We start from the raw sequence: 27,387 nt of genomic DNA on the forward strand, positions 1-27,387 counted from the left end.
CACAGGAAAAATTCGTCCCCCTCTCCCGCCACATCGTGCATCTCCCGCCGCGCACTTCTGCCGTCTGATACGTCCCAAACGTATCTATAATTTTTTATGTTCCATGCTACTTTTATAATGATACTCACATGTTTTATACACATTATATGTCATTATTATGCATTTTTCGGCACTAACCTATTGACGAGATGCCGAAGAGCCAGTTGTTGTTTTCTGCTGTTTTTGGTTTCAGAAATCCTAGTAAGGAAATATTCTCGGAATTGGACGAAATCAACGCCCAGGGTCCTATTTTTCCACGAAGCTTCCAGAAGTCCGAAGAGGAAACGAAGTGGGGCCACGAGGTGGCGACACACCAGGGCGGCGCGGCCTGGGCCCTGGCCGCGCCGGCCTGTTGTGTGGGCCCCCGTGACGCCTCCTGACCTGCCCTTCCGCCTACTTAAAGCCTTCGTCGCGAATACCCCAGTACCGAGAGCCACGATACGGAAAACCTTCCAGAGACGCCGCCGCCGCCAATCCCATCTCGGGGGATTCAGGAGATCGCCTCCGGCACCCTGCCGGAGAGGGGAATCATCTCCCGGAGGTCTCTTCATCGCCATGATCGCCTCCGGATCGATGTGTGAGTACTCCACCCCTGGACTATGGGTCCATAGCAGTAGCTAGATGGTTGTCTTCTCCTCATTGTGCTATCATGTCAGATCTTGTGAGCTGCCTATCATGATCAAGATCATCTATTTGTAATGCTACATGTTGTGTTTGTTGGGATCCGATGAATATTGAATACTATGTCAAGTTGATTATCAATCTATCATATATGTTATTTATGTTCTTGCATGCTCTCCGTTGCTAGTAGAGGCTCTGGCCAAGTTGATACTTGTGACTCCAAAAGGGGGTATTTATGCTCGATAGTGGGTTCATGCCTCCATTAAATCTGGGACAGTGACAGAAAGTTCTAAGGTTGTGGATGTATTGTTGCCACTATGGATAAAACATCTATGCTTTGTTTAAGGATATTTGTGTTGATTACATTACGCACCATACTTAATGCAATTGTCTGTTGTTTACAACTTAATAGTGGAAGGGGTTCGGATGATAACCTGAAGGTGGACTTTTTAGGCATAGATGCATGCTGGATAGCGGTCTATGTACTTTGTCGTAATGCCCTGATTAAATATCATAGTACTCATCATGATATATGTATGTGCATTGTTATGCCTTCTTTATTTGTCAATTGCCCAACTCGTAATTTGTTCACCCAACATCTGTTTATCTTATGGGAGAGACACCACTAGTGAACTGTGGACCCCGATCCAATTCTTTACATCTGAAATACAATCTACCGCAATTGTTCTTTACTGTTCTTCGCAAACAATCATCATCATCCACACTATACATCTAATCCTTTGTTTACAGCAAGCCGGTGAGATTGACAACCTCACTGTTACGTTGGGGCAAAGTACTTTGATTGTGTTGTGCAGGTTCCACGTTGGCGCCGGAATCCCTGGTGTTGCGCCGCACTACACTCCTCCACCAACAACCTTCACGTGCTCCTTGACTCCTATTGGTTCGATAACCTTGGTTTCTTACTGAGGGAAAACTTGTTGTTGTACGCATCACACCTTCTTCTTGGGGTTCCCAACGGACGTGTGCTTCACGCGTATCACCGTCCCAACACATTTGACATATCCCGCTGATTCATTTCTCCCTCCCGCCGTCGCTACTCTGTTCCTCCCACCGCCGCTACCCTCTCCCCATCCATGGCGCCGCCGACAGCCCCCCAAGAAAAGGCCAAGAAAGCGGCCAAGAAGCCGCCGGGCAATGAGACGAAAGGGGTGAAGGCGCCCTTCGCGAAGCCGCGGAAGGCGCCGGCTCCGAAGAAGAAGCCGGAAGGCTGGACCGATGATCAGTGGCATCAAGACTGTCGACGGCGGAGCGGAAACGACAGAGGGCGGCGCAGCAGGAGAAGAAGGCGTTGGCGGCGCTGCTCAAGAGGCAAGAGGAGAAGATGGAGCTCAAGAAACGCAGGGACGACATGTCCCTGCTGAGAGGGTCGACAGAAGGAATGTCTCCTCGAACACGGGCGGCGCACAACTTTTTCAAAGGCCAGATCCTCGACGAAATCAAAGCCAAAATGGCGGCGGCTGAGGCAGCGGCAGCAACCCCAACCCTGGAGCAAGAGCCGACAGACACGTATGCGACAACATCTGCTAGTACATGAAAGATCGAGATGTCGCCTAGAGGGGGGGGGGGTGAATAGGCAATTAAAAACTCTTACGGATTTGGCTTGTAAGAATGCGGAATTAAACTAACGTTTAGTTTACAAGCACAACCCCTAAATATGCTAGGCTCAACTAAGTGTAACAATAACAACTAGAGCTAAGCAAGATAGGCACAAGATATATGAAGCACAAGTGATAGCAAGATATATGTACTTCAAGCACGATGGCTATCACAAGGAAAGTAAGCTCGGGTATAGAAATAACCGAGGCACGCGGAGACGAGGATGTATTCCCGTGTTCCCTTCCTTTGCAAGAAGGTACGTCACGTTTGGAGGAGTGGAGGTCCCACGAAGGATTCCCCAACGCCACGAAGGCTCACCCTATTCTCCGAGCCACACCCACGAAGGATAATGGCCCTTTCCTTATGGTTAGCTTTTCCTCCACTCCGGAGATGGCAAGCTCCACAACCACTTCACAAGCTTCACGAAGGAGAAGCCCGGGCCTCTTCACAATCTTCCTTGAAGAGATCACCGGAGCACAAACCGCCAAGCCAACTAGGAGGTCTCCCTCCAAGAGTAACAAGTTCACGGTATCTCACTCGAACTAATCGTGGTGGAGAGCTCAACACTATGCAATGATGCAAAGCAAGAACACTAGAGGTGTTCAAGTCCTTCACACTCAAATCCCACCAAAGCAACAAATGCTAGGATGAGATTAGAGAGGAAGAACAAAGAGGAAATCAACAAATGACTCCAAGATCTAGATCCAAAGGGTTCCCCTCACTTAGAGGAAAGATGGATTGGTGGGGATTGTAGATCTAGATCTCTTCTCTTAGATCCCTCAAGAATGAGCAAGAATCATGGGGGGGATCAAGAGAGAGAGGGCAAGTTCTTCAAAGACAACAATGGAGGAGAGAGAGTAAGTGGAAGAACTTATGCAACTCAAGGTGGAAGAAGGGCTATTTATAGCCCAAGAGCAAATATAACCGTTGGGAAAAAGTTGGGCTGAGTCAGCCGTCGAGGAGGCCGGTCAACCGGGCCTAGGGCCGGGCTGTCCGGTGCAGGACCCGGTCAGATCGGGCCACAGACCGGACCAGCCGGTCCAAACCGAACCTGGTGCCAGGTCGTGACTGGGGCCGGTCTTTGTCGCGCAGAACCTGCGCCGGGGAGGCCGGTCCACTGCCCGGTCAGACCGGACGAGGGGCCGGACCCGGCCGGTCCAAACCGGGCCTATGACCGGGCCATGACCGGGACACTTCTGTGTCATACAGTACATGGCCTGGTTGGCACCAGTCCACGGGCCGGTTTGAACCGGGCCGGCCGGTGGGACGGCCGGTCACGCCGGGTGAGAAATCCGGCCAGCGGGAAAAACATGTTATACAAAAACTGTGATAACTTTTGTGTCCGGACCCGATTGACATGAAACCAATTTTGTTGGAAAGATAACGACGAATAGAATCCCAACAAAAACTGGAAATATGGAGACTCCTCACAGGATATTTTTAGATGTTTTTAGAGAGGAAGTCTCCCACCGTCAAGAAACGGTGAAGACGTCCAAACTCGAAAACGCAATAGAAGATGCATGCGGATTCCGTTTTCGATGAACTTGGGCTTGTTGTAAAGCTAGCAACAAGCTCAAGAACCTCTCACAGATAAACACTAAGAAGCAATAGGGATATGCAAAGTATGCAAAGGATTGAGCTCCCTAAGACGATGTGATCAAGTTACCCAACCGAAAGCCCCTCTTGATAGTGCGGCTATCTATCCTATAATCCGGTCTCCCAACAACCACCTTGAGACCGGTAAAAGGAAAACCTAGCAAGGCCATACCTTTGCCTTGCGCATCCCGCTTGATCTTGATGATAGCTCTTCAAGCTCCACTCAAGCCGGAATGCCTTACTTGATCATCGTTACTTCGTGAAGACTCACAAATGCTCCCCCATACACTATGATGGGAAAGCTCCATTGATGTACATCTTCACATGTCCATTATCATCAAATGGACGGCAAGCTTCAAGCATATGATCCTCTCGAGATGCTCAACTTGAACTTGCCCAACTCAACCTTGATGACGATCACCACTTGCCGTCATCCTCTCATGGGCATACCACATGACTTCACGTGGCACATTCTTCATGCTTCATGTGTTGACCAAACTTGAATCTATTCTCCACACTTTGTATTGGTCAACCTTGTATCTTCTCATGCTCTATCATACTATCTTGATCGATGATCTTGATGCCAATACACAAGGTGTATCTTTATCTTCATGGCATCCATACTTGAATCCAACACATGGAATACAAGTAGTACCTACGAAATATTCCTTCATATAAACTCAATGAAAACATTAGTCCATAGGGGTTGTCGTTAATTACCAAAACCACACATAGGGGCAATATACCCTTACAGTACACCTGTGTCGGCCTCTGCCTCGGCGTGGGCGACGGAGCATGCACACCGGGCAGATCACGACGAGTTCATTGTGATCGACGGACCTATATCGACTCAGGATGCGTCGACATCGCCCAACCCCTTCTTCTAATTTAGCTTGCACCACCGGTCTATAATATGATCGTGCGTCCAGTACTTTGATCGCCGCTACTCTGATCGCGATGACTTTGGCGGGAACTATCTCTTTTGAATGCAAAATATTTGAATTTCTGATTGGGGACGGTGTTTGGTGGACGCGGCTGGGGAGCGACGTCCCCCAAATGCGACACGGACAAAACTCGTCCCCCAAACGCTCGATTCGGCGCCCTTTGGGGAAAGGTTTGGGGGACGCGACTGGAGATGCTCTAAGCATTCCCAGTAAAGTTAGGAAGGAATGCAAAAGAGGCAAGAGGAACATTGCCTCTAATATTTAATGGAAATACTCCCAGCTAGCAATATTGATAGAATTTACTGAATACGGAGGAGTGATTATAAACTCAGAGAATACTATACATATACCTAATAGTCCACCTACCAAAGGAACTCCAATATTCCTAGATGGAAAATTGTACCAAAAATCTCAGAGACTACTATATACACATATAGCCCATCCATGATTAAATATTGCATAATCCAAGGAAATATTTCTAAACTAAGAATAATTCTTTGAAATACCTTGTTTTATCAAGGAATTTATTTGCCATCATTTGCACCTCCCAAATTCCTCATAAAATTAGGATGAATTTTGGCAAATTTGAGCTACATAGCTACCACTTGCTTTACTACACCAAAAAAATCTCTATTTTGTGAACACACCCTTTGGTTGATCCAAGGGGCATGTAACTTGGTCACTTCGGATAATTCTTACGATATGACATATAGAAAAAACCACATGATCCAGTTGAATAGTAAAACCACTATTTGGTATGAACATGGCATAGTGTTCATTTTGAAGTCCCCGGTGATGGAACATGTGGGTGTGCTCAGATGTCTTGCATAAGAATGATGGTGAATGACTTGATTGTAATATACCTCTTCTATCATTTTCATAAAAATCTAGGAATGCATTATGGTTTCCATGTTTTTAGATGTTCTCTTTGTAATTTGTAATCCCATCGCTATGATCTAATGCAGTTTTCAGGTCCTTGTTTAAAAAACAAACATGGTCAAAGTAAAATATGCTCCTAGGCCACTTGGGTATCATGGGCCGCCAGACCATGAATAGACTTTTGGAGGCTTCGATTTCCAGAGTCCATACCAGCCTCCCTCCATCATCCTATTTCTCCAGGAAAAAAAAAACTCCCTCCGTCGTCCAAACCCAGATGCCGCCGCGCCTCTCCCTCCTCCGCCGCCTCTCCACCCGCCGGGACACCAACCTCGCCACCCTCCTCGCCGTCCTCCGGTCACCACAGGCTCCATCTACGCCGCTCCCCCACGCCCTCTCCCACGCCTTCCCGTCTCCGGCAGACGCGTTTCCCCTGCACACGCTCCCCGATCTCCTCCCGCGCCTCCCCTCCCCGCTCCTCTCCCTCCGGTTCCTCCTCTGGCGCCTGCCCCCTTCCCCGACGCTGCCCTCCCCGCACACCCTCTCCTCGGTCGCCGCCTCGCTCCCGGACCTCCCCTCCGATGTGCCCCTCCTCCTCTCCACCACCCAGCGCCCGCTGCCCCTCCCGCACTACGCCCTCCTCCTCGCCATCTCTGCCCTGTTAGGATGATCTCCACGGGATCGATCCCAACGGATCGATAACACCCTTGACCTCGTCCGCGCCCTGATCGGGGGCGCCCAACCCGTTATGGTTGGTGGGCCCTGATACGTCCCAAACGTATCTATAATTTCTTATGTTCCATGCTACTTTTATGATGATACTCACATGTTTTATACACATTATATGTCATTATTATGCATTTTCCGGCACTAACCTATTGACGAGATGCCGAAGAGCCGATTGCTTGTTTTCTGCTGTTTTTGGTTTCAGAAATCCTAGTAAGGAAATATTCTCGGAATTAGACGAAATCAACGCCCAGGGTCCTATTTTTGCACGAAGCTTCCAGAAGTCCGAGGGAGAGACGAAGTGGGGCCACGAGTGACATGGGCATACCCTTCGGGTACCCATTATTGGTATACCTGGATCGTCTCGGCCCAATATGGAGAAGGCCCAACAAGGCAACCCGAAGAAGTAGTCGACTAGGACTCTTGTAAAACCCTAGGCTGGTTGCATATATAAAGCTAGCCAGGGCACCCGAAATAAGGAGGCCAACAGATAGATAGACAGAATATAGACAACATAGCTCCGCATATGGCGGCACCCTATAAAACATATGATCATATACTAGATTGCTAGCAGCATGTAGGGATCCTCCACCGAGGGGACCCGAAGCTGGGTACGTCGTGTGCCTAATCTCGACCCCGGAATCTCCATCGTCGCTCTTCCCGAAACCCAAGTCTACAATATGTAGGCATTGCCGAGGTGTTCCCTCGTCAATTGGCACCGACCGTGGGCATCGCGGCGACTGGATTTTGTAATCTGGGCGGGATCCATCATCATTATCGATCGTATCTGGTCAATCCATCTACTTCGTCGCCAACAATCGGCCGGGTCATATTCGTCTGCGTCGTATTCACTTGCGTCGTGGCCAAACAAACCAGATCGTTTTTCCGGCAGCAGCCGCCAGAAGAACCGAATCCCGAGAAGCCGTTCCACACACGCGACATGATTTCGAGGATCTAATTCACGTTCATCTTCCAAACAGAAAAAGCTAAGTGCCTTATTATATGTTTATATTATTCCTTCTATACATATGATTGCTTGATGGCACGTGTTGTTCCGCGGAAAGAGCAGTAGCGGAAGGTTGATTTGTCTTACTATTTCACATGAATCATTGGGCTAGTACGATGTATCAAGACTAAAGAAAAAGCACGTGGAATCAGAAGCGGAAAAGATCGGCTCCTTTGTGCGCTACAGCCGAATAACCGGAACTTCACAAAAATCATGTCGTGAGTAACGGCAGTACTCGAGTGTGAGCCTGCGCATCTTCCATGACTCGCTACTACATCGACTTTTTCCGGCCAAAGGCCGCTCACCATCCGACACAAACAATCAGGTGCTATATTTCTAGTTAAGTATTATTCGCAAAATTTATTTGGAAATATTTTTGGTTTGTGCTATTATTTGCGTAGATTTGCGCGCTCCAACACAACTTCAGATCGGAACAAGCTCTGATTACTTCGCCACGTACAATCGTATGCTCGGGGGTTCGCTCGCCGTAAACCCGACAAACGCGCACTCGCCTCGCTCGGGGCTCGCCCGCCGCGAACTCGACGATTCTCTCCATGCCGACTACTTCCACCTTGTCGAATAACTTCGGCTAAATGGCGTACGGCTCCGCTGCATCGGTCGCGTCTACTTCTTCGACTGCGTCTGCCAGACAACTTACTTCCACGTCGACTCCGTCACACCTGATCAAAAAGCTAAGTGTTCCTTTTCCGAGTGTTAATTATTAACTTTCGCCACACCCGAATACTCGGGGCTGCACCATTGCATCATTACAGCAAATTCACCCAACACTGGGGAGTTGTGCCATTATATTGTTACCACAAATATGCTCGGTTACTTGGTGAATTTCTTTTCTTCGGCTTAGTGGAATTATCTTCTCCGGCACAGTGGAATTATTTTCTTCGGTTCAGTGGGTTTATTTTGTTCGGCTCACTGAAATTATTTTCTTCGGCTCAGTGGAATTATTTTCTTCGACTTAGTGGATTTATCTTCTTCGGCTCAGTGGATTTATTCTCTCTGGATTACTGGATTGATTTTCCTTGGGTTATTATTGGTTTACTTATACAATATTACCCGACGCGTTTCCGGGTCAATGAATTCATCTTCTATGGTTATTACTGGAACTATTTTCTCCGGCTCAATGTATTCATCCTCTATGATATCAAGGGATTCATCTTTTATGGTTATTACTGGATTCTTCGGGTCAATGGATTCATCCTCTATGATATCGGCGGATTCATCTTCAATATATGATGGTGTAATCTTTAATATGGATTCATCTCAAGTACTTCATCTCGGACTTCATCTTCAGTATTTCATCCATAATGGCCTTCTTTCAGCGACACGGATAATACTCGGGGGCTCGAAAACGACTTTGCCCCGAGTAACAACTGTGACACGGCGTCTAAGAAACAATCATGACATCACCCCAGCAGCGCTCGGGGGCTCGGCTATTTCTTCATCAAACAATTTGGCGGCATTTATTTTCGCTATTTGGTGGTTTCTACTTCGGCTCGACTTCTTCTCCGCACTCGAAGACTTCATCGCGCCGACTCCGTCGTGCCCAATAAGCTAAGTGTTCCTTTGATTTGCATAAAATTGATTATCAATTAATTTCGCCGCACCCGACACTCGGGGGCTGCGCCATACTTCTTCACTTTACATCTCAGGTTGACAAAAGAAGAACTGTGCCTACAAAAATTTCTTCAAGAGAGAACCCAAAGAAATCTTCTTCAGGGAGGAACCCGACGAAATCAAAATAGCACCCGGCGAAATTTTTTCTTCAGGAAGGTCCCGAAGTATTATCTTCAAGAAGGTGCCGACAAATTTCCTTCAAGGAGGTGTCGAAGAATTATCCTCAAGGAGGTGCCGAAGAATTATACTCAAGGAGGTGCCGAAGAATTATACTCAAGGAGGTGCCGAAGAATTATACTCAAAGAGGACCCGAAGAATTGTCCTCAAGGAGGACCCGAAGAAATTTTCCTGAGGGAGGAACTCGACGAAATTATCATCAAGGAGAAACTAAAAAAAAAAAAAAAGAGGAGTAGAAAAAAAAAAGGGGGAGAAAAAAAAGAGGATGGACAAATCTTCGGGTCCATTGACTCGTCATTTGTTCTGAGCAAGAGCATCGGCGATGTGCTTGACGACAATATAGAAGCACCAATATATTCGGCTGTCTCATCAAGCCCGAGAGAAAAATATAGAAGAACCCGCAAAATGGGTCATTGCATCAGCCGAACAAGGCACTCGACAATATATTCTCAGAACGCCAAAGTTGCGATCAATTTCTGAATGCCGCAAATTTGCGAAGGTAAGACCCCGGATCCGTTCTGCTGGGCGTGGCATCGCCGAAGACTGCGCTCTGCTACTTTTATCCGTATCAACGGATACGAAGAAAAATCCTAACGGACGCGTTAGGTACCCGATAAATATGACTGGGACTCGACAGAATGGTAAGACCTTAAGCGGCACCTGTCGAAGTTTACACCAGTATCCCGAGATCATGTCTAGGGACGTGATCTTGAAGTAGGTTTTTGCGGATTGCCACTAGAGCATTTAACTAGTACCTGATCCGTCAGATGAACTAGCCCTAATTACCATTATCCCTGTACAATATAGATATGGATGTCAAATAAAAATAGCAACGGCCTGGAGTCGATAAAAAGAGGGGCTGCGCCAAGTTGTTTATCGAGTAGTACAACTTGAGCCTACGCCTAGGTGCAAGCACCTTCTCATAGGCTCGGGGGCTACTCTTATCGAGAGTATTGTTCACCCTCCCGATAAGAAAGAGGAAAAATTGTGGAGTCAATTACAAGCAAGTTGAGCCTACACCCAAGTGCAAACACTTGGCTGTAGCCTCGGGGGCTACTCCCATCGGGAGCGCTGGTCGCGCACCCGACAGAAAAATAACTTCGATAGCATCTACGACAATCAAGGTTTGTAGACTCAACTCGATTCTACGACTCGAGTGGAGCCTACTCCCATCGGGAGCACATGGATTTCATCAAATCCTCCAGAAATATAGTTAAGTTCTTTATCGAGTAGTACAACTTGAGTCTATGCCCAAGTGCAAGCACTTGCCCATAGACTCGGGGGCTACTCCCATCGGGAGCGCTGCCGCGCACCCGATAATTTTAAGAATCATCGACATCATCTACGCTACACATGATCTACGACATGGACCTCGCCTTGTATTTTCTTCGACTTCGGAGATGGTTATGCTTGGAGTTTCTACGCAAGTCTTCGACTTCCCTATAAACTCGGGGGCTATCGACATGGGCATACCCTTCGGGTACCCATTATTGGTATACCTGGATCGTCTCGGCCCAATATGGAGAAGGCCCAACAAGGCAACCCGAAGAAGTAGTCGACTAGGACTCTTGTAAAACCCTAGGCTGGTTGCATATATAAAGCTAGCCTGGGCACCCGAAATAAGGAGGCCAACAGATAGATAGACAGAATATAGACAACATAGCTCCGCATATGGCGGCACCCTATAAAACATATGATCATATACTAGATTGCTAGCAGCACGTAGGGATCCTCCACCGAGGGGACCCGAAGCTGGGTACGTCGTGTGCCTAATCTCGACCCCGGAATCTCCATCGTCGCTCTTCCCGAAACCCAAGTCTACAATATGTAGGCATTTCCGAGGTGTTCCCTCGTCAACGAGGTGGCGACACGCCAGGGCAGCGCGGCCTGGCCCTTGGCCGCGCGGCCCTGTTGTGTGGGCCCCTCGTGACGCCTCCTGACCTGCCCTTCCGCCTACTTAAAGCCTCCATCGCGAAACCCCCAGTGCCGAGAGCCACGATACGGAAAACCTTACAGAGACGCCGCCGCCGCCAATCCCATCTCGGGGGATTCAGGAGATCGCCTCCGGCACCCTGCCGGAGAGGGGAATCATCTCCCGGAGGTCTCTTCATCGCCATGATCGCCTCCGGAGCGATGTGTGAGTAGTTCACCCCTGGACTATTGGTCCATAGCAGTAGCTAGATGGTCGTCTTCTCCCCGTTGTGCTATCATGTTAGATCTTGTGAGCTGCCTATCATGATCAAGATCATCTATTTGTAATCCTTCATGTTGTGTTTGTTGGGATCCGATGAATATTGAATACTATGTCAAGTTGATTATCAATCTATCATATATGTTATTTATGTTCTTGCATGCTCTCCGTTGCTAGTAGAGGCTCTGGCCAAGTTGATACTTGTGACTCCAAGAGGGAGTATTTATGCTCGATAGTGGGTTCATGCCTCCATTAAATGCTGGGACGAGTGACAGAAAGTTCTAAGGTTGTGGATGTGCTGTTGCCACTAGGGATAAAAGATCGATGCTTTGTCTAAGGATATTTGTGTTGATTACATTACGCACCATACTTAATGCAATTGTCTATTGTTTACAACTTAATACTGGAAGGGGTTCAGATGATAACCTGAAGGTGGACTTTTTAGGCATAGATGCATGCTTGGATAGCGGTCTATGTACTTTGTTGTAATGCCCTGATTAAATCTCATAGTACTCATCATGATATATGTATGTGCATTGTTATGCCTTCTTTATTTGTCAATTGCCCAACTGTAATTTGTTCACCCAACATCTGCTGTCTTATGGGAGAGACACCGCTAGTGAACTGTGGACCCCGGTCCTATTCTTTACATCTGAAATACAAACTGCTGTAATTGTTCTTTACTGTTATTCGCAAACAAACATCATCATCCACACTATACATCTAATCCTTTGTTTACAGCAAGCCGGTGAGATTGACAACCTCGCTGTTACGTTGGGGCAAAGTTACTGTGATTGTGTTGTGCGGGTTCCACGTTGGCGCCGGAATCCCCGGTGTTGCGCCGCACTACACTCCTCCGCCATCAACCTTCAACGTGCTTCTTGACTCCTACTTGGTTCGATTAAACCTTGGTTTCTTGCGAGGGGAACTTGCTACCGTGCGCATCACACCTTCCCCTTGGGCTTCCCAACGGACGTGTCAACTACACGCATCAAGCAAATTTCTGGCGCCGTTGCCGGGGAGATCAAGACACGCTGCAAGGGGAGTCTCCCACATCCAATCTCTTTACTTTGTTTTTGTCTTGCTTTATTTTATTTACTACTTTGTTTGCTGCACTTATATCAAAACACAAAAAAAAATTAGTTGCTAGCTTTACTTTATTTACTGTCTTGTTCTCTATATCAAAAACACAAAAAATTTAGTTACTTGCATTTTTACTTCTGTTATCATGTCTAGCTCTGCACCTGTTACTTCTTCACCTGAGGAATTAGTCTTCACTTTTAAACAAGGGGATGAGGAGAGTTTTAAAGATGCCTGGTCCAGAATTTTTGACTCTTATCGTAAAACTGAACCTCAAATGACTCTAAGTTTGCTCCTTAGTAATTTTTATTTTGGGCTTATGATTCGCTATAGATATGCCTTGGATGTCTGTAGTGGGAGGAGATTTCCTTCATTGCGACGGTGATCAAGCTTTTAATGCCATAAAAAAATTGGTTGCATCACATAGTCCAGCTAATAACTTTGATTCAGCTCTTATTAGCATTTATAATAGATTAAACACTCTTGAGACAAGTGCATCTTGCTTGGAAAAAAATTATAGTGATGTTCGTAACCTCCTTGATCAAGTTTTGGTGAACTCTGAACCTTCAATATGGGACCCTACTATTAAAATTGTTGTTGGTGGTAAAACTCTTCATGCCAACTGCGATATTATGTCTGAATTTTGTCTTATGCCTAAGAGTATTTATGAATCTTTGACACTTTGGGGACTCGTTGAAGGGGGAGAAGGAATAACCCTTATTGATAACTCTGTTATAATTCCTAAGGGAATAGCCGAGGGTGTGCATACAACCATTCTTGGAAGAACAATATCCACTGATTATCTTGTTATTGATTGTGTAGGAACAGGACAAATCACACTCGGAAGATCCCTGCTGAAACTATTGGGAGCAGTCATAGATGTGGGAGAAGGCACCTTAAAATTCACCTCTACACCGGGAGGTAGACATGTGTTCCCTAAACCAAAGGGTAAGAAAAAGAATAAGAAAGGTAGGTGTAATGCCCGAGGTAATGCTCCATCTCTCGACAATACTTGATTCACACTTTCTGCGCCTAGCTGAAAGGCGTTAAAGAAAAGCGCTTATGGGAGACAACCCATTGATACGTCTCCGACGTATCGATAATTTCTTATGTTCCATGCCACATTATTGATGATATCTACATGTTTTATGCACACTTTATGTCATATTCGTGCATTTTCTGGAACTAACCTATTAACAAGATGCCGAAGAGCCAGTTGCTTTTTTCTGCTGTTTTTGGTTTCAGAAATCCTAGTAACGAAATATTCTCGGAATTGGACGAAATCAACGCCCAGGGTCCTATTTTTCCACGAAGCTTCCAGAAGACCGAAGGAGAGTCGAAGTGGGGCCACGAGGTGGCGACACACCGAGGCGGCGCGGCCCGGGCCACGGCCGCGCCGACCTATGGTGTGGGCCCCTCGTGCCGCCTCTTTACCTGCCCTTCCGCCTACAAATAGCCTTCGTCGCGAAACCCCCAATACCGAGAGCCACGATACGGAAAACCTTACTGAGACGCCGCCGCCGCCAATCCCATCTCGGGGGATTCTGGAGATCTCCTCCGGCACCCTGCCGGAGAGGGGATTCATCTCCCGGAGGACTCTTCACCGCCATGGTCGCCTCCGGAGTGATGAGTGAGTAGTTCACCCCTGGACTATGGGTCCATAGCAGTAGCTAGATGGTTGTCTTCTCCTCATTGTGCTTCATTGTTGGATCTTGTGAGCTGCCTAACATGATCAAGATCATCTATCCGTAATGCTATATGTTGTGTTTGTCGGGATCCGATGGATAGAGAATACTATGTTATGTTAATTATCAAGTTATTACCTATGTGTTGTTTAAGATCTTGCATGCTCTCCGTTATTAGTAGAGGCTCTGGCCAAGTTTTCGCTATTAACTCCAAGAGGGAGTATTTATGCTCGATAGTGGGTTCATGTCTCCGTGAATGCGGGGAGTGACGAAACCCCTAAGGTTATGGATGTGCTTGTTGCCACTAGGGATAAAACATTGATGCTATGTCCGAGGATGTAGTTATTGATTACATTACGCACCATACTTAATGCAATTGTCCGTTATTTTGCAACTTAATATCGGAAGGGGTTCGGACGATAACTCTGAAGGTGGACTTTTTAGGCATAGATGCATGCTGGATAGCGGTCTATGTACTTTGTCGTAATGCCCAATTAAATCTCACTATATTTATCATGACATGTATGTGCATTGTTATGCCCTCTCTATTTGTCAATTGCCCGACTGTAATTTGTTCACCCAACATGCTTTTATCTTATGGGAGAGACACCTCTAGTGAACTGTGGACCCCGGTCCATTCTTTTATACTTGAAATACAAATTTGCTTGCAATACTTGTTCTTTCTTGTTTCTCGCAAACAATCATCTTCCACACAATACGGTTAATCCTTTGTTACAGCAAGCCGGTGAGATTGACAACCTCACTTGTTTCGTTGGGGCAAAGTACTTTGGTTGTGTTGTGCGGGTTCCACGTTGGCGCCGGAATCTCCGGTGTTGCGCCGCACTACATCCCGCCGCCATCAACCTTCAACGTGCTTCTTGGCTCCTCCTGGTTCGATAAACCTTGGTTTCTTTCCGAGGGAAAACTTGCTGCTCGTGCGCATCATACCTTCCTCTTGGGGTTCCCAACGAACGTGTGAGTTACACGCCATCAAGCTCTTTTTCACGGCGCCGTTGCCGGGGAGATCAAGACACGCTGCAAGGGGAGTCTCCACTTCCCAATCTCTTTACTTTGTTTTTGTCTTGCTTTATTTTATTTACTACTTTGTTTGCTGCATTATATCAAATTAGTTGCTAGTTTTACTTTATTTACTGTCTTGCACTCTATATCAAAAATACAAAAAAAATTTAGTTTACTTGCATTTATTCTATCTAGTTTGCTTTATTTACTACTGCTAAAATGAGTAATCCTGAAGTTGAAGTTCGTTCATTTAAGCAACAAGGGGGAGAATGTTTAAAAGATGCTTGGTATAGAATTAGTGATGCCCATAATAGGTGCACTAAGAAACACTCCACCACTATCCTAGTCAGGAATTTTTATGTTGGTATCTCTAGCTGGAATAGATATGTTCTTGATTGTCTCGTGGGAGGTAACTTCCTAGGCGCTCCCGCTTTAGAAGCTAGTTGCATTATTGAGAGTTTATTTGGAACAGCACCTGTTAATGAAACTAAAATTGAAACCTCTCTTGAGGATGTTATGAAAAAATTGGAAACCATAGAAAAAAAAATTCCGAGTGTTGAAACTAAGTTGGAGATGTTACTTGATAAAACTGATGAACTTGATAAATCCTTAGGAGGAATTGATGAAAGAATCAGTGTCCTAGGAACTTGTGTTGACCATGATAATCAAATTAATAGGATTGGCGAACTTGAAAAAGCTATGGGAACCTTGGGTTCAACTTTTTCATCTTTAAAGTTTAGAGAGAAAGCTTATGTGGGAAAGGAGCAAAAGTTTATGTATGTCTCTAAAGTGCCTAAACCAAAGAAATATTATTATAGGCCTAAAATTAACAAAGCCCTTAGTGCCACCACAGATGGGGGAACTTATAATACCGATGCTCCATCTCTCGATAATACTTGATTTACACTTTCTGCGCCTAGCTGAAAGGCGTTAAAGAAAAGCGCTTATGGGAGACAACCCATGTTTTTACTACAGTATTTTTGTTTTATATTTGAGTCTTGGAAGTTTTTTACTACTGTAGCAACCTCTCCTTATCTTAGTTTTATGTTTTGTTGTGCCAAGTAAAGTCTTTGATAGTAAAGTGAATACTAGATTTGGATTACTGCGCAGAAACAGATTTCTTTGCTGTCACGAATCTGTGTCTAATTCTCTGTAGGTAACTCAGAAAATTAAGCCAATTTACGTGAGTGATCCTCAGATATGTACGCAACTTTCATTCAATTTGGGCATTTTCATTTGAGCAAGTCTGGTGCCTCAATAAAATCCATCTTTACGGACTGTTCTGTTTTGACAGATTCTGCCTTTTATTTCGCATTGCCTCTTTTGCTATGTTGGATGAATTTATTTGATCCATTAATGTCCGAGTAGCTTTATGCAATGTCCAGAAGTGTTAAGAATGATTGTGTCACCTCTGAACATGTTAATTTTTATTGTCCACTAACCCTCTAATGAGTTGTTTCGAGTTTGGTGTGGAGGAAGTTTTCAAGGATCAAGAGAGGAGTATGATGCAATATGATCAAGGAGAGTGAAAGCTCTAAGCTTGGGGGTGCCCCGGTGGTTCACCCCTGCATATTCTAAGAAGACTCAAGCGTCTAAGCTTGGGGATGCCCAAGGCATCCCCTTCTTCATCGACAACATTATCAGGTTCCTCCCCTGAAACTATATTTTTATTCCGTCACATCTTATGTGCTTTGCTTGGAGCATCGGTTTGTTTTTGTTTTTGTTTTGTTTGAATAAAATGGATCCTAGCATTCACTGTATGGGAGAGAGACACACTCCGCTGTAGCATATGGACAAATATGTCCTTAGGCTTTACTCATAGTATTCATGGCGCAGTTTCTTCTTCGTTAAATTGTTATATGGTTGGAATTGGAAAATGCTACATGTAGTAATTCTAAAATGTCTTGGATAATTTGATACTTGGCAATTGTTGTGCTCATGTTTAAGCTCTTGCATCATATACTTTGCACCCATTAATGAAGAAACACCTAGAGCTTGCTAATTTGGTTTGCATATTTGGTTTCTCTAAAGTCTAGATAATATCTAGTATTGAGTTTTGAACTACAAGGAAGACGGTGTAGAGTCTTATAATGTTTACAATATGTCTTTTATGTGAGTTTTGCTGCACCGTTCATCCTTGTGTTTGTTTCAAATAACCTTGCTAGCCTAAACCTTGTATCTAGAGGGAATACTTCTCATGCATCCAAAATCCTTGAGCCAACCACTATGCCATTTGTGTCCACCATACCTACCTACTACATGGTATTTCTCCGCCATTCCAAAGTAAATTGCTTGAGTGCTACCTTTAAAATTCCATCATTCACCTTTGCAATATATAGCTCATGGGACAAATAGCTTAAAAACTATTGTGGTATTGAATATGTACTTATGCACTTTATCTCTTATTAAGTTGCTTGTTGTGCGATAACCATGTTTACGGGGACGCCATCAACTATTCTTTGTTGAATATCATGTGAGTTGCTATGCATGTCCGTCTTGTCTGAAGTAAGAGAGATCTACTACCTTAATGGTTGGAGCATACATATTGTTAGAGAAGAACATTGGGCCGCTAACTAAAGCCATGATTCATGGTGGAAGTTTCAGTTTTGGACATATATCCTCAATCTCATATGAGAATAATAATTGTTGCCACATGCTTATGCATTAAAGAGGAGTCCATTATCTGTTGTCCATGTTGTCCCGGTATGGATGTCTAAGTTGAGAATAATCAAAAGCGAGAAATCCAAAATGCGAGCTTTCTCCTTAGACCTTTGTACGGGCGGCATGGAGGTACCCCATTGTGACACTTGGTTAAAACATGTGTATTGCGATGATCCGGTAGTCCAAGCTAATTAGGACAAGGTGCGGGCACTATTAGTATACTATGCATGAGGCTTGCAACTTGTAAGATATAATTTACATAACTCATATGCTTTATTATTACCGTTGACAAAATTGTTTCATGTTTTCAAAATAAAAGCTCTAGCACAAATATAGCAATCGATGCTTTCCTCTTTGAAGGACCATTCTTTTTACTTTTATGTTGAGTCGGTTCACCTATCTCTCTCCACCCCAAGAAGCAAACACTTGTGTGAACTGTGCATTGATTCCTACATACTTGCATATTGCACTTGTTATATTACTCTATGTTGACAATTATCCATGAGATATACATGTTACAAGGTTAAAGCAACCGCTGAAACTTAATCTTCCTTTGTGTTGCTTCAATACCTTTACTTTGATTTATTGCTTTATGAGTTAACTCTTGTGCAAGACTTATTGATGCTTGTCTTGAAGTACTATTCATGAAAAGTCTTTGCTTTATGATTCACTTGTTTACTCATGTCATTACCATTGTTTTGATCGCTGCATTCATTACATATGTTTACAAATAGTATGATCAAGGTTATGATGGCATGTCACTTCAGAAATTATCTTTGTTATCGTTTTACCCGCTCGGGACGAGCGAGAACTAAGCTTGGGGATGCTGATACGTCTCCGACGTATCGATAATTTCTTATGTTCCATGCCACATTATTGATGATATCTACATGTTTTATGCACACTTTATGTCATATTCGTGCATTTTACGGAACTAACCTATTAACAAGATGCCGAAGAGCCGGTTGTTGTTTTCTCGCTGTTTTTGGTTTCGAAATCCTAGTAACGAAATATTCTCGGAATTGGACGAAATCAACGCCCGGGGTCCTATTTTGCCACGAAGCTTCCGGAAGACCGAAGGAGAGTCGAAGTGGGGCCACGAGGTGGCGACACACCGGGCGGCGCGGCCCGGGCCACGGCCGCGCCGACCTATGGTGTGGGCCCCTCGTGCCGCCTCTTTACCTGCCCTTCCGCCTACAAATAGCCTCCGTCGCGAAACCCCCGGTACCGAGAGCCACGATACGGAAAACCTTGCGAGACGCCGCCGCCAATCCCATCTCGGGGGATTACGGAGATCTCCTCCGGCACCCTGCCGGAGAGGGGATTCATCTCCCGGAGGACTCTTCACCGCCATGGTCGCCTCCGGAGTGATGAGTGAGTAGTTCACCCCTGGACTATGGGTCCATAGCAGTAGCTAGATGGTTGTCTTCTCCTCATTGTGCTTCATTGTTGGATCTTGTGAGCTGCCTAACATGATCAAGATCATCTATACGTAATGCTATATGTTGTGTTTGTCGGGATCCGATGGATAGAGAATACTATGTTATGTTAATTATCAAGTTATTACCTATGTGTTGTTTAAGATCTTGCATGCTCTCCGTTATTAGTAGAGGCTCCGGCCAAGTTTTCGCTATTAACTCCAAGAGGGAGTATTTATGCTCGATAGTGGGTTCATGTCTCCGTGAATGGGGGGAGTGACAAAAACCCCTAAGGTTATGGATGTGTTGTTGCCACTAGGGATAAAACATTGATGCTATGTCCGAGGATGTAGTTATTGATTACATTACGCACCATACTTAATGCAATTGTCTGTTGTTTTACAACTTAATACTGGAAGGGGTTCGGACAATAACCTGAAGGTGGACTTTTTAGGCATAGATGCATGCTAGATAGCGGTCTATGTACTTTGTCGTAATGCCCAATTAAATCTCACTATATTTATCATGACATGTATGTGCATTGTTATGCCCTCTCTATTTGTCAATTGCCCGACTGTAATTTGTTCACCCAACATGCTTTTATCTTATGGGAGAGACACCTCTAGTGAACTGTGGACCCCGGTCCATTCTTTTATACTTGAAATACAAATTTGCTGCAATACTTGTTCTTTACTTGTTTTCTGCAAACAATCATCTTCCACACAATACGGTTAATCCTTTGTTACTGACAAGCCGGTGAGATTGACAACCTCACTTGTTTCGTTGGGGCAAAGTACTTTGGTTGTGTTGTGCGGGTTCCACGTTGGCGCCGGAATCTCCGGTGTTGCGCCGCACTACATCCCGCCGCCATCAACCTTCAACGTGCTTCTTGGCTCCTCCTGGTTCGATAAACCTTGGTTTCTTTCTGAGGGAAAACTTGCTGCTGTGCGCATCATACCTTCCTCTTGGGGTTCCCAACGAACGTGTGAGTTACACGCCATCACCCATTATTTTACTTCTGCACTTTATTTTATATTTGAGTCTTGGAAGTTGTTTACTACTGTAGCAACCTCTCCTTATCTTTATTTTATTGCATTTTTGTGCCAAGTAAAGTCTTTGATAGTAAAGCCAATACTTGATTTGGATTGCTGCGCAGAAACAGATTTCTTGCTGTCACGAATTTCGACCTGCCTCTCTTTAGGTAGCTCAGAAAAATCTGCAAATTTACGTGTGTGATCCTCAGATATGTACGCAACTTTCATTCAATTTGGGCATTTTCATCTGAGCAAGTCTGGTGCCACTTTAAAATTCGTCTTTACGAACTGTTCTGTTTTGATAGATTCTGCCTTTTATTTCGCATTGCCTGTTTTGCTATGTTAGATGGATTTCTTTGCTCCATTAACTTTCAGTAGCTTTGAGCAATGTCCAGAAGTGTTAAGAATGATTATGTCACCTCTGAATATATGAATTATGCACTGACCCTCTAATGAGTTTGTTTCGAGTTTGGTGTGGAGGAAGTTTTCAAGGGTCAAGAGAGGAGGATGATACAATATGATCAAGAAGAGTGAAAAGTCAAAGCTTGGGGATGCCCCCGTGGTTCGTCCCTGCATATTTTAAGAAGACTCAAGCGTCTAAGCTTGGGGATACCCAAGGCATCCCTTCTTCATCGACAACTTATCAGGTTCCTCTAGTGAAACTATATTTTTATTCTGTCACATCTTATGTGCTTTACTTGGAGCGTCTGTTTGTTTTTATTTTTATTTTTGTTTGAATAATCGGATCCTAGCATTCTTTGTTTGGGAGAGAGACACGCTCCGCTGTTTCGTATGAACACATGTGTTCTTTGCTTCATCTTTAATGTTCATTGCGAAAGTTGAACTACTTCATTCATTGTTATATGGTTGGAAACGGAAAATGCCGCATGTGGTAAATGGTTTAATGTCTTGAATAATGTGATACTTGGCAATTGTTGTGCTCATATAGATCTTGTTTAAGCTCTTGCATCATGTACCTTGTACTCATTAATGAATAACTACATAGAGCTTGTAAAATTTGGTTTGCATGATTGATCTCTAGAGTCTAGATATTTTCTGGTTGAGGTGTTTTGAACAACAAGGAGACAATGTAAAGTCTTATAATAGCTACAATATGTTTATATGTGAGCTTTGCTGCACCTTTTATACTTGAGTTTGCTTCAAACAACCTTGCTATCCTAGCCTTGTATTGAGAGGAATTCTTCTCATGCATCCAAATCCTTGAGCCAATAACCATGCCATTTGTGTCCACCATACCTACCTACCACATGGTATTTCTCCGCCATTCCAAAGTAAATTACTTGAGTGCTACCTTTAAAATTTCTATTCTTTACCTTTGCAATATATAGCTCATGGGACAAAATAGCTTAAAAACTATCGTGGTGAAGAATATGTACTTATGTGTCTTATTTCTTAGTAAGTTGCTTGTTGAGCGGTAACCATGTTTTACGGGGACGCCATCAACTCTTTTACCTTTGTTGAATATCATGTGAGTTGCTATGCATGTTCGTCTTGTCTGAAGTAAGGGCGGTTTTCACAATCAAATGGTTTGAGTATGCATACTGTTAGAGAAGAACATTGGGCCGCTAACTAAAGCCATGATTCATGGTGGAAGTTTCAGTTTGGACAGCTAATCCTCAATCTCTTATGAGAATAATAAGCTGTTGTTAAATGCTTATGCATTAAAGAGGAGTCCATTATCTCGTTGTCTATGTTGTCCCGGTATGGATGTCTAAGTTGAGAATAATCAAAAGCGAGAAATCCAATGCGAGTTTTCTCCTTAGACCTTTGTACAGGCGGCATAGAGGTACCCCTTTGTGACACTTGGTTGAAACATATGCTATGCAATGATAATCGGTGTTAATCCACGCTAATTAGGACAAGGTGCGAGCACTATTAGTATACTATGCATGAGGCTTGCAACTTATAAGATGTCTTATACATAACTCATATGCTTTATTACTACCGTTGACAAAATTGTTTCCTGTTTTCAAAATGAAAAGCTCTAGCACAAATATAGTAATCAATGCTTCCCTCTGCGAAGGGCCTATCTTTTACTTTATTGTTGAGTTAGTTTGCCTATTCTTTCTATCTTAGAAGCAAACACTTGTATCAACTGTGTGCATTGATTCTTACATGTTTACTTATTGCACTTGTTATATTGCTTTGTGTTGACAATTATCCATGAGATATATATGTTGAAGTTGAAAGCAACCGCTGAAACTTATATCTTCCTTTGTGTTGCTTGATGACGCGTAAAGCACACGCCCGTTGGGAACCCCAAGTGGAAGGTGTGATGCGTACAGCAGCAAGTTTCCCTCAGTAGAAACCAAGGTTTATCGAACCAGTAGGAGTCAAGAAGCACGTCGAAGGTTGATGGCGGCGGGATGTAGTGCGGCGCAACACCAGGGATTCCGGCGCCAACGTGGAACCTACACAACATAACCAAAGTACTTTGCCCCAACGAAACAGTGAGGTTGTCAATCTCACCGGCTTGTTGTAACAAAGGATTAGATGTATAGTGTGGATGATGATTGTTTACAGAAAACAGTAGAACAAGTATTGCAGTAGATTGTATTCGATGTAAAAGAATGGATCGGGGTCCACAGTTCACTAGAGGTGTCTCTCCCATAAGATAAATAGCATGTTGGGTGAACAAATTACAGTTGGGCAATTGACAAATAGAGAGGGCATGACCATGCACATACATGATATGATGAGTATAGTGAGATTTAATTGGGCATTACGACAAAGTACATAGACCGCTATCCGAGCATGCATCTATGCCTAAAAAGTCCACCTCCAGGTTATCATCCGAACCCCTTCCGAGTATTAAGTTGCAAACAACGGACAATTGCATTAAGTATGGTGCGTAATGTAATCAATAACTACATCCTCGGACATAGCATCAATGTTTTATCCCTAGTGGCAACAACACATCCACAACCTTAGAACTTTACGTCACTCGTCCCGCATTTAATGGAGGCATGAACCCACTATCGAGCATAAATACTCCCTCTTGGAGTTAAGAGCAAAAACTTGGCCGAGCCTCTACTAATAACGGAGAGCATGCAAGATCATAAACAACACATAGGTAATAGATTGATAATCAACATAACATAGTATTCTCTATCCATCGGATCCCAACAAACACAACATATAGCATTATAGATAGATGATCTTGATCATGTTAGGCAGCTCACAAGATCCGACAATGAAGCACATAAGGAGAAGACGACCATCTTGCTACTGCTATGGACCCATAGTCCAGGGGTGAACTACTCACTCATCACTCCGGAGACGACCATGGCGGTGAAGAGTCCTCCGGGAGATGATTCCCCTCTCCGGCAGGGTGCCGGAGGCGATCTCCTGAATCCCCGAGATGGGATTGGCGGCGGCGGCGTCTCTGGAAGGTTTTCCGTATCGTGGCTCTCGGTACTGGGGGTTTCGCGACGAAGACTATATGTAGGTGGAAGGGCAGGTAAGGAGGCGTCACGGGGGCCCCACATGCTAGGGCCGCGCAGCCCCCCTGGGCCGCGCCGCCCTAGTGTGGCGGCGCCCCGTGGCCCCACTTCGTCTTCTCTTCGGTCTTCTGGAAGCTTCGTGGCAAAATAGGCCCCTGGGCGTTGATTTCGTCCAATTCCGAGAATATTTCCTTACTAGGATTTCTGAAACCAAAAACAGCGAGAAAACAACAGCTGGCTCTTCGGCATCTCGTTAATAGGTCGGTCTCGGAAAATGCATAAATATGACATAAAGTATGCATAAAACATGTAGATATCATCAATAATGTGGCATGGAACATAAGAAATTATCGATACGTCGGAGACGTATCAGCATCCCCAAGCTTAGTTCTCGCTCGTCCCGAGCGAGTAAACGATAACAAAGATAATTTCTGGAGTGACATGCCATCATAACCTTGATCATACTATTGTAAACACATGTAATGAATGCAGCGATCAAAACAATGGTAATGACATGAGTAAACAAATGAATCATAAAGCAAAGACTTTTCATGAATTGTACTTTCAAGACAAGCATCAATAAGTCTTGCATAAGAGTTAACTCATAAAGCAATAAATCAAAGTAAAGGTATTGAAGCAACACAAAGGAAGATTAAGTTTCAGCGGTTGCTTTCAACTTATAACATGTATATCTCATGGATATTGTCAATGTAACGTAATATAACAAGTGCAATATGCAAGTATGTAGGAATCAATGCACAGTTCACACAAGTGTTTGCTTCTTGAGGTGGAGAGAGATAGGTGAACTGACTCAACGTAAAAGTAAAAGAAAGGCCCTTCGCAGAGGGAAGCATTGATTGCTATATTTGTGCTAGAGCTTTGGTTTTAAAAACAAGAAACAATTTTGTCAACGGTAGTAATAAAGCATATATATCATGTAAGTTATATCTTACAAGTTGCAAGCCTCATGCATAGTATACTAATAGTGCCCGCACCTTGTCCTAATTAGCTTGGATTACCGGGATTGTCATCGCAATACACATGTTTTAACCAAGTGTCACAAAGGGGTACCTCTATGCCGCCTGTACAAAGGTCTAAGGAGAAAACTCGCATTGGATTTCTTGCTTTTGATTATTCTCAACTTAGACATCCATACCGGGACAACATAGACAACAGATAATGGACTCCTCTTTAATGCATAAGCATTTAACAACAGTTATTATTCTCATAAGAGATTGAGGATTAGCTGTCCACACTGAAACTTCCACCATGGATCATGGCTTTAGTTAGCGGCCAAATGTTCTTCTCTAACATTATGCATGCTCTAACCATTAAATGAGTGGTAAATCTCCCTTACTTCAGACAAGACGAACATGCATAGCAACTCACATGATATTCAACAAAGAGTAGTTGATGGCGTCCTCAGGAACATGGTTATCGCACAACAAGCAACTTAATAAGAGATAAAGTGCATAAGTACATATTCAATACCACAATAGTTTTTAAGCTATTTGTCCCATGAGCTATATATTGCAAAGGTAAAGGATAGAAATTTTAAAGGTAGCACTCAAGCAATTTACTTTGGAATGGCGGAGAAATACCATGTAGTAGGTAGGTATGGTGGACACAAATGGCATAGTGGTTGGCTCAAGGATTTTGGATGCATGAGAAGTATTCCCTCTCGATACAAGGTTTAGGCTAGCAAGGTTATTTGAAACAAACACAAGGATGAACCGGTGCAGCAAAACTCACATAAAAGACATATTGTAAACATTATAAGACTCTACACCGTCTTCCTTGTTGTTCAAACTCAATACTAGAAATTATCTAGACTTTAGAGAGACCAATTATGCAAACCAAATTTTAGCAAGCTCTAGGTGTTTCTTCATTAATAGGTGCAAAGTATATGATGCAAGAGCTTAAACATGAGCACAACAATTGCCAAGTATAAAATTATTCAAGACATTTTAGAATTACTACATGTAGCATTTCCCGATTCCAACCATATAACAATTTAATCGAAGAAGATTCAACCTTCGCCATGAATACTATGAGTAAAGCCTAAGGACATACTTGTCCATATGCAACAGAGGAGTGTGTCTCTCTCCCACACAATGAATGCTAGGATGCATTTTATTCAAACAAAACAAAAACAAAAACAAACCGACGCTCCAAGCAAAGCACATAAGATGTGATGGAATAAAAATATAGTTTCAGGGGAGGAACCTGATAATGTTGTCGATGAAGAAGGGGATGCCTTGGGCATCCCCAAGCTTAGACAGCTTGAGTCTTCCTAAAATATGCAGGGGTGAACCACGGGGCATCCCCAAGCTTAGAAGCTTTCACTCTCCTTGATCATATTGTATCATCTCCCTCTCTTGATCCTTGAAAACTTCCTCCACACCAAACTCAAAACAACTCATTAGAGGGTTAGTGCACAATTAAAATTTACATGTTCAGAGGTGACATAATCATTCTTAACACTTCTGGACATTGCCCAAAGCTACTGAAAGTCAATGGAATAGAAAAATCCATCAAGCATATCAAAACAGGCAATGCGAAATAAAGGCGAGAATCTGTCAAAACAGAACGGTTCGTAAAGACGAATTTTATTGAGGCATCGAGACTTGCTCGAGATGAAAATTCTCAAACTGAATGAAAGTTGAGTACATATCTGAGGATCACTCACGTAAATTGGCATAATTTTCTGAGTTACCTACGAGAGAATTAGGCCCAGATTCGTGACGACAAAGAAATGCTGTTTCTACGCGAGTAATCCAAATCTAGTATGAACCTTACTATCAAAGACTTTACTTGGCACAACAATGCACAAAACTAAGATAAGGAGAGATTGCTACAGTAGTAAACAACTTCCAAGACTCAAATATAAAATAAAAGTACTGTAGTAAAAACATGGGTTGTCTCCCATAAGCGCTTTTCTTTAACGCCTTTCAGCTAGGCGCAGAAAGTGTATATCAAGTATTATCAAGAGACGAAGTATCAACATCATAACTTGTTCTAATAATAGATTCTCTTTCTAGGGAAGTGTTCCATACCTTTCTTGAGAAGAAATTGATATTTAATATTACCTTCCTTCATATCAATGATAGCTCCAACAGTTCGAAGAAAAGGTCTTCCCAATATAATGGGACAAGATGCATTGCATTCAATATCCAAGACAACAAAATCAACGGGGACAAGGTTATTGTTAACGGTAATGCGAACATTATCAACTCTCCCCAAAGGTTTCTTTGTAGAGTTATCAGCAAGATTAACATCCAAATAACAATTTTTCAATGGTGGCAAGTCAAGCATATTATAGATTTTCTTAGGCATAACGGAAATACTTGCACCAAGATCACATAAAGCATTACAATCAAAGTCATTGACCTTCATCTTAATGATGGGCTCCCAACCATCCTCTAGCTTCCTAGGAATAGAAGCTTCACGTTCAAGTTTCTCTTCTCTAGCTTTTATGAGAGCATTTGTAATATGTTTTGTGAAAGCCAAGTTTATAGCACTAGCATTAGGACTCTTAGCAAGTTTTTGTAAGAACTTTATAACTTCAGAGATGTGACAATCATCAAAATCCAAACCATT

General features: G+C 43.7%; 1 protein-coding gene across 1 annotated transcript in view; it reads left to right on the top strand.

The window, feature by feature from the left end:
- Positions 1–5,970: 5,970 nt before the first annotated feature.
- Positions 5,971–27,387, top strand: part of LOC124697008 (pentatricopeptide repeat-containing protein At5g47360-like) — a 23,952-nt gene continuing 2,535 nt past the window's right edge. The window contains exon 1 of the mRNA XM_047229654.1: positions 5,971–6,353. Coding sequence (XP_047085610.1) covers positions 5,971–6,353 — 383 coding nt within the window. The remainder of the gene's footprint in view (positions 6,354–27,387) is intronic.

Source organism: Lolium rigidum, chromosome 3, assembly GCF_022539505.1.
Source record: "Lolium rigidum isolate FL_2022 chromosome 3, APGP_CSIRO_Lrig_0.1, whole genome shotgun sequence".
NCBI classification, from domain to species: Eukaryota; Viridiplantae; Streptophyta; class Magnoliopsida; order Poales; family Poaceae; genus Lolium; species Lolium rigidum.